The sequence below is a fragment of the Pinus tabuliformis genome, chromosome Q, assembly GCF_031772625.1.
Source record: "Pinus tabuliformis cultivar Carrire ecotype Pingquan chromosome Q, CPIR1, whole genome shotgun sequence".
In the NCBI taxonomy this organism is placed as follows: Eukaryota; Viridiplantae; Streptophyta; class Pinopsida; order Pinales; family Pinaceae; genus Pinus; species Pinus tabuliformis.
In genome coordinates, this window is record NC_142296.1 from 1,166,922,160 (window position 1) to 1,166,930,804 (window position 8,645).

At 40.1% G+C, this 8,645-nt stretch overlaps 1 protein-coding gene across 1 annotated transcript; it reads left to right on the top strand.

Moving 5' to 3' along the window:
* The first annotated feature begins 7,364 nt into the window (after positions 1-7,364).
* On the top strand, positions 7,365-7,889 carry LOC149223835 (uncharacterized). The gene has a single exon (XM_089388010.1). The coding sequence runs from the start codon at positions 7,365-7,367 to the stop codon at positions 7,887-7,889; it is 525 nt and encodes a 174-aa protein (XP_089244136.1).
* Positions 7,890-8,645: the final 756 nt, after the last annotated feature.

The following is an 8,645-nucleotide window of genomic DNA, read 5'->3' on the forward strand; positions in this document are numbered from 1 at the left end:
AAAAAATAGCTCAAAATTTAAATTTGTCGGATCGGTGTGGAACCTGAACGACTTCATAGTTCTCATCATCTTGAATCTGCCGCAACTCGTTTCGCACAAAACGGACATCGTATGCTGCCAAAATCATGTTGTGTTCATTTTCCTAAACAAACGAAATTTTGCAAAATGTGATAGCCCAATCAGCAATCTGTATTGTTGACATGGTGCTCACTGTGTAGGCTTACGTGGCAGGGTTGACTGGTCAGTAGGCCTTCAACGAATGGTATGGTGACAAGTGTCACGATGCGATTGGTTCGGTTTTTGATAAATTTTATTGGTCGAAAGGTGGCCAAACACGGGCTACCACATGGCCAAACCAAAGGCCGCCACATGGCATCCTGGGGGCCATAAAAAGTTTGTTTGAGGTCCAGGCAGCAGCAATAAGTGTCCAACCCATGACCTCCAAGGACATGACCAAAGCCTCCTACCAATGCGCCACAACAATGAGTCTTAATAGCCTATGGTGGTGGCCCCCATGTGGCCATAATTTGCGGATTTTAGGCGTTAGAGGACACTTAAAGTGTTTGACAATTTCGCCCTAAAATTGGCAGAAATGGCGCCCGGTCAACAGAAATCGGGGCGAAATTGTAGGATGGTGCCAGATTTTGGGGGATTTGCAATGCGATTAGCAGAAAGACTTGGGGAAACCATAAATTCTTCAGTTTTTTACCAAATCAAGAGCAGAAAGAGGCTACACATGCATTTTGGGCATTCTAGAGCCATTGGACTAAGTTTTAGAGCTATTTGAGCATTGTAAATTGATGTATGCACACTTTTGAGCATAATAGAGAGGGCCAAGCCATTGGAAGTTGGACCAAGGAGACGTAGCCTAGGCGGGTGAACTCCTTCATCATGTGCTACTGTGATATTGTTTTTGGTGATGTTCATTTTTGTATATGTTGTTGTTTAGTCATTTGTTTATGTTAATTTATACATAAAATTTACATAAAAACACTAAAAAACTCATGTTTAAACTTGCAATTAACCTCATGAATCCTTAAGCACTTTTAACATATGCTGAAAAAATAATTTAGTACAACAAACTAATTATCCCATTCAGATCAATTTTGGTATCAGAGCTCTCGGTTTTCTTTGTGCAAGAAGGATTTATTTGTTTGCAAGTGAATGTCATGCTTACAGGGTTGAAGTTCAAGAGAGGAGAAGGGAAGCTGGTTGAAAGCCCTGAAGTTGGGTCAAGGAGGAGTGAAAGGTTGCCACAATCTCCACCACCAGTTCTACCTCAAGTTGCAGTTGAGGCTTCAATGAGCATGTCACATGAAAGTGAGCCTACAAATATGACAGAAGATGAGAAGGTATTTAGGAAGGCTTTCTTTGACATGACATAGATGGTGAAAGTCCTCTATGAAGAGAGGAATATCGCACTGCATGGTGAAAGATCCAAGCCTCCAAAATAAGAAGTTTCTTCAGGAGGAGGAGGTAATGGAAATGGAGGTAAACCTCCACCCTCTCCACCATATTCTTCATCTTCATCTTCACATGCATATTCACCCTATTCCACTAATACAACCCTTACTCATAGTCATCAACATACCTCAAAAGGAACTGGTAAAACACCCCTGTTAAAACTTGATTTTTAAATTTGAACTGCCCATGTATAATGGTGAAGTGAATGCAAAGAAGCTTGACAATTGGGTTCATCAGTTAGAGGTCTATTACAGAATTCAAAACCTTCAAGATGATGACATAAATATCTGGCTAGCTTCCTTGAGGCTGGAGGGTGCAGCACTAGTATGGTGGGAATCAAAGACACAAGAAGAGATAAAAAAAAAACATGGTAATATCTCAATTTCTTGGTATGATTTCATTACTGCAATTAAAAGACAGTTTTACCCTCTAGCATATATGCTTAAAGCCATCATGAATTGGGAGGGTTTTAAACAAGTTAAAGGTAAAAATGTGCAAGATTACACACAAGAATTTAGAAAAAAGGTATCTAATGTTAGGTGTAGATTTGCAATCACAAGACACGTTGTTGAAGTATATAGGGGGTTTACATAGTTACCTTAGGTATAATATCCTTATGTTAATCCCAATAATCTAGATGAGGTGTGTCTGCAAGTCACTCATCTTGAGGCAAGAGGGAAAAATACTCCAGAAGAGGGTAGTAAAAATCCATTTAAGGGTAAAGTAAAAGAAAAAGATTTCAAAGGGAAAGAAAGAAAATCACATCCATTAAGAAGGAAGGAGAGAAATTAACATGCAAGAATTGTTCCAAAGAGGGTCACGATGAAGTTCATTGTTGGAAGCTTCATCCCGAAATGAAACCAAAGAAATTCAACAACAAGAGAAAACAAAAGATAGCTGCAACCACTCAACAAGATTTGGGATCCGATTCCGGTGATGAAACTAAAATTATAGCCATGGGTATGAAAGGAAAAGAATCCATTGCTAGCACTAGTACTTCAAATTTACACAATGAAATTCCAAATGAAAAGAAGAGGATATAATTTTTTCACATAAGGGTAATCTCAAAACATAGCAAGATTGATAAATTTTTTTATAATGGCTCTCAAGTCAATCTCATCTTTGAAAACATTGTCAAAAGTTTAACCTTGGAAACCATTCCACATCATAAACCATATCCATTAGGATGGGTGTGTGACAATGCAAAATTGCAAGTAACTAGAAAGTGTAAACTGAAATTCGCCATTAGTGCAAATTTCATAGATGAAGTGGAGCTTGATGTTGTGCCATTAGACATATGTGGTATAGTTTTTGGCAGAGCGTATCTCTATGACAAAAAAACTATCTTCCATAGACATGAAAAAAAATACCATTTGTTCAAAGATGGAGTAGAATATATTGTTAGAGCCCATAGCAAGAAACTAAATCTTTCACTTGTTAATGTGGGGCAGATGAAAAGACTAGTGAATTGTAGCAAGAATTTTGTGTTTCTAATGATCAAACCCAAGAATGATGTTGATAATGAAGCTTTTCAAGGTTGTGACTCAAGATTGAAATCTGAATTGGTTGATGTTGTTAACCAATATGATGAGATGTTTCAAGAACCAAAAGGATTGCCTCCCAAGAGAGGAATCTAATATGAGATACAGTTGCAACAAGATAGTCCTCTTCCTAACATTGGCATGCACATGATGTCAGTGATGGAAAGTGTAGAAATTAAAAAGCAAATTCAAGAGTTGTTGGATAAAGGGATCATTAGGCCAAGTTCTTCACCGTGTGGGTCACCTATTGTTTTGGTGCCAAAAAAGGATGGAACATGGCGCATGTGTGTGGAATTTCATGCATTGAACAAGATTACAATAAAGAACGTCTACCCACTACCTAGAATAGATTATTACTTGATCAATTGAAAGATGCAAAGTATTTTACTAACTTGGACTTAAGGAGTGGCTATCATCAAATTAGAATGGTTGAAGGAGACATTTTGAAGACAACATTCAAAACAAAACAAGGTTTGTTTGAATGACTAGTTATGCCTTTTGGTTTATGCAATGCTCTTGCTACCTTCATGCATGTGATTAATGATGTGTTGAGGCCATTTCTTGATGAGTTTTCTATAGTCTACTTAGATGACATCTTAATTTTCAGTAAATCTCGTGATGAACATGTCATGCATGTGAGAAAATTACTTGATGTCTTAAAGAAAGAATAATTGTATTTAAAGATGTCAAAGTGTGAGTTTGGAAAAACTTCTTTAGTTTACTTGGGTCATATTGTTGGAGGAGGCGAGTTGAAAATAGATCCCTCCAAGATTGATGTCATCTTGAATTGGCCAAGGCCCAAGACAGATACTGAGGTACGAAGTTTTTTGGGAGCAACCCAATATTGGAGGAAATTCATTGCTAACTTTTGTTCTATAGCAGCTCCTTTGCATGCATTCACTAGTGTGAAAAAGGTTTTTCAGTGGTAAGGCAAACAACAAAAGGCCTTTGATGCATTGAAGGAAAAGATTAGTTCAGCTCCAATACATACACTTCTAGACTTGAGACAGTAATTTGAGATCCAAACTAATGCTAGTGACTACGCCATGGGTGTAGTCCTCATGCAACATGGTAAGCCTATATGTTTTCATTCGGAAACTTTTTTTTTTTTTTTTTCACTTCTGGTTCACGGATACCATGGTCAGTGGTCCGCTACGTCCAGGATCGAAAGTCTCTAGAGTGGACCCCACCCGAAGGGGGTCACACCCCTCGGCCATCACAGACCTAACCCCAAGGGCTTTCGGGTTTCGACCCTGTGACCTCCCATTGGCGAGGCCCCGGCTTGACCGATTGAGCTAACCCTTGGGGCTTTTCATTCGGAAACTTTCAATGGTGCAATGATTAATTATCCTACATATGACAAGGAATTGTATGCATTGTTGTAAAGTGTGAAAAAGTGGAAACACTACTTGATGGGTAAGGAAACAATCATTCACACTGATAATCATCCATTGCAATACTTGCAATCTCAATCTAACTTGCAACAATCAAGGCACTTCCGATGGATGGGTTTTCTTCAACAATTCCACTTAGTAATAAGGTATAAGAAAGGTATCTACAATAAAGTTGTTGATATGCTTTCTAGGCCTATTATTAGTGCAACTACTTTACTCAAGCATAATTCTATTTTGCATGAAAGTTATATTGAGCAATATGCATTAGACAATGACTTTCAGGATGTTTATGCAAGCTTGAGTCAAGGTAACCAAGTAAAGGAATTGGATTATCATTTGAATGATAACTTGTTGTACCATCTTGGTAAGCTTTGTATTCCACAGGGAGAAAGAGCCAACATCATAAGAGAGGCACATACTTCTCTTATTACTGGTCATTTCGGTGTAAGTAAGATGGTGGCACATTTACAGAGGTATTGTTATTGGCCTCGTATGCTTGAAAGTGTGTCACGTTTTATTAAAGGATGTTCATTATGTGTAGTCAGTAAGCCTAGCAATATGAAGTTAGGATTGTACACACCACTTTCGGTTCCTTCACGACCGTGGGAGAGTGTTTCTATGGATTTTGTAGGAGATCTTCCATTGTCAAAAAGAGGTCATGGTTATTTATATGTAGTTGTGGATAGGTTCAACAAAATGTGTATTTTGATGCCATGTAAAAAACAATTTACAGCTGAACAAACTACTTAGTTATTCTTTCAGAATGTATGGGTGCATTTTGGATTGCCCACATCCATTGTTAGTGATTGAGATTCTTACTTTATTGGGAATTTTTGGTCAAGCTTGTGGGCATTCATGGACATCAAATTGAAAAAGAGTACAACATTTCATCCACAAACAAATGGTCAAACAGAGGTGGTGAATAGGACAGTTATACATCTTCTTCGTGTGTACTGCGACAAGCTTCCTAAGTTGTGGGATGAACATTTGCACTACATTCAGCGTGCTTACAACCGGGTCAAGCACTCTTCAACTCAAACATCGCCATTTGAAGCATGTTTGAGATACTTGCCTAAGTCTCCTTTGGATTTCATTTTTAGAAAGGATGTTGTTATTGATGGTCATAGAGACATAGACAAAGCAAGAAGGTTCATTGAATAAATCCAATTGGTACACCAAAGAGTTCAAGAACAATGGAAAAAGAGTCAAGGCAAGTACAAAGCAAGGCATGACAAGCATCGTGTAGATCACAATTTCCAAGTCAATGATGAAGTTTGGCTTCACATTAGCAAAGAAAGGCTCAAAGGAGAAGGTAAAAATCTTAAACCAATTAGATATGGTCCATTCAGAATTTTGGAAAAGATTGGTAACAATGCCTTCAGGTTGAATTTGCCTTCATATATGTAAATTTATGATGTTAATGTGCAGAACTTCAGGTTGTATGAGCCTGCTTTGATTGAAGATCAAGGAGAAATTTTCCAAATTCCTTCCATTGAGGATTTTTCTCCTAAATACCTTGATGAACTACAACAAGACACCGTTCTTGACAGAAGAACAAGGTCTTCAAAATGAGGGGATATGGATTACCTTCGTGTGGGCCTCAAAGGAACAAATCCTTCTAAATCCAAATGGATCGAGATTGGAAAGGTGAGGGAACTATACCCTCACCTATTGGACAACTGAAAGTGATCTTTTAGGGTCCAAAAGGCTTCTAGTGGGGAGGAATGATTAGGTACTCAAAAAATAGCTCAAAATTCAAAGTTGTCGGATTGGTCTGGAACCTGAATGACCACGTAGTGCTTGTCATCTTGAATCTAGCGCAACTCGTTTCGCGTGAAACAAACACCATATGCTCCCAGAATCATGTTCTGTTCGACAAACGAATTTTTGCAAAATGTGACAGCCCAGTCAGCAGTCCGTACTGCTGACGTGGAAGGGTTGACTGGTCAATGAGCCTTCGATGAATGGTATGGTGCCAAGTGGCATGATGCGATTGGTTTGGTTTTTGACGATTTTTTTTGGTCAAAAGGTGGCCAACCACAAGCTGACACGTGGCCCAGCCAGAGGATACCACGTGGCAGCCCGGGCCCCACCAAAAGTTTGTTTCAGGTTCGAGCAACAGCAGCAGGGGTCAAACCTATGACCTCCAAGCACATTACCAAAGCATCCTACCAATGTGCCACAACAATGAGTCTTAATAGACTATGGTGGTAGCCTGTATTTAATGTTGAAGTACTGCGGATTTCGGGAAAGGGCCAGCCAAGGGGGTCCAACCCTTGGGCATGTGGCACCCACATGTCCACCAGCGGAGCGGAGCGGGGGGCCTATTCGGCAGGGGCGTGCCATTGGCCTTAGCCCCAGGCATGTGGCCATAATTTTCGGATTTTAGGCGTTAGAGGACATTTAAAGTGTCTGACAATTTACCTTTGAAATTGGCGGAAATGGCACTCGGTCAGCAAAAATCGGGGCGAAATTGTAGGATGGTGCCAGATTTTGGGGAATTTGCGGTGCGATTAGGAGAAAGACTTGGGGAAACCATAAGTTCTTTAGTTTTTGACCAAATCAAGAGCAAAAAGAGGCTACACGGGCATTTTTGGGCATTCTGGAGCCATTGGACTAAGTTTTAGAGCTATTTGAGCATTGTGAACTGATGTATTCACAATTTTGATCATAATAGAGGGCCAAGCCATTGGAGCTGGACCAAGGAGACGTATCCTAGGCAGGGTGAACTCCTTCATCATGTGTTGTTGTGAAATTGTTTTTGGTGGTTCATGTTTGTTATATGTCGTTGTTCAGTCATTTGTTTATGTTAATTTTTACATAAAATTTACATAAAAACACTCAAAACTCATGTTTAAACTTGCAATTCATTATGAATCCTTAAGAACTTTTAACATATTCTAAAAAGGAATTTAGTACATCAAACTAATTATCCCATTTAGATTAGTACCACATGTCCATAGGTATGTCTCAATTCCGAGCTCTATACGGTTACGATGCATTGTCTTTTGCTAACGTGATGTTTGGAGATAGCAAGGCCCCTAGGGCCAAGGATTGGATACATGAGAGCCAAGACATTTTGCAGGCTCTTAAAAACAACACGAGGACAACACAAAACCAACATAAACTTTATGCATACAAGGGCATAGTTGAGAGACAGTTTGAGGTAGGGGATTTGGTCTTCTTGAGGCTTCAGCTGTACAGGCAGTTATCACTCAAGCAGAAGGGGGTCGAGAAGCTCAAACCTCATTTTTATGGGCCATACCGAGTCACTAGCAGAGTGGGGGAGGTAGAATATGAGCTGGAGCTACCCCCAGGGAGTCGGGTGCACAACATTTTTCATGTGTCTTTCCTGAAAAAGGCACTAGGGACGCAGGTGATAGCAGGTACAGAGCTACCCCCTATGGATGATGAGGGGCATTTAGTTCTAGCGCTGAAGGCTATTCTGGACACTCAGGAGAGGCATTGGAGGAAGAGGGTCATTAAGTAGTTTCTGATCATGGTCATTAAGGAGTTTCTGATCTGATCAGAAGGGGAGCAAATACTTCAACACCCTTCATTACAATAGCTTGAGGACAAGCAACGTCTTGGTAGGGAGGATTGTGATATTCTCACTTAGCATTATTGCTAAGTGAAATATCAATTTTGGTAAAATTTGTCTTAATTCATGTTTTCACTTACGAAATGTGGGTTTAGAGGCCCCATGTTGATTTTTTATTAAAAGCAAACCCTAAACATTAGAGGTGGAAGAGAATATCGAGCCACTAGTGGAGCATGGGGCCCACCCATGGAGAATTACGGTCCACATGGAGAATACGCATGCCTTGGAGGGAAATTTAGTGGGAGGAAATTGAGGTGGGCCCACACGAGAATGTTGGAGGCATTTTGACAAAAAGGAAGGAAAGGCACTCATTTGGTCATTCATTCATCTTTCAGAAAACTTGTCTTTGACATATCATGCTTGAGCTGAAGCCAAGTCTGCAAGTGTTGTTTAGCACACGAGTGTTTCCAAGCAGAAATCTCAACCCTTGCTTTGGTGGACTTCGAGTGCCAGCCCAAGGAGGGAGTTCCATCCTTTTCAGATTGTTCTAGCAGTGGGAGTGTGAGTTTGTGGGGAGGAATCGCTAGCAACAACGAAGGGACTGCGTAGTGCTTGGAGGAGGCACACTTGGGAGTTGAGGAGTGAAGGGATTTTGGGCCTGAGATTTGAGGAGGAGCTCGAGAGAGTATTTTCTTGGATATTGCA

Coding starts and splice junctions, on each gene's coding strand:
- LOC149223835 (XM_089388010.1), top strand. CDS start 7,365: ATGTCTCAATTCCGAGCTCTATACGGTTACGATGCATTGTCTTTTGCT.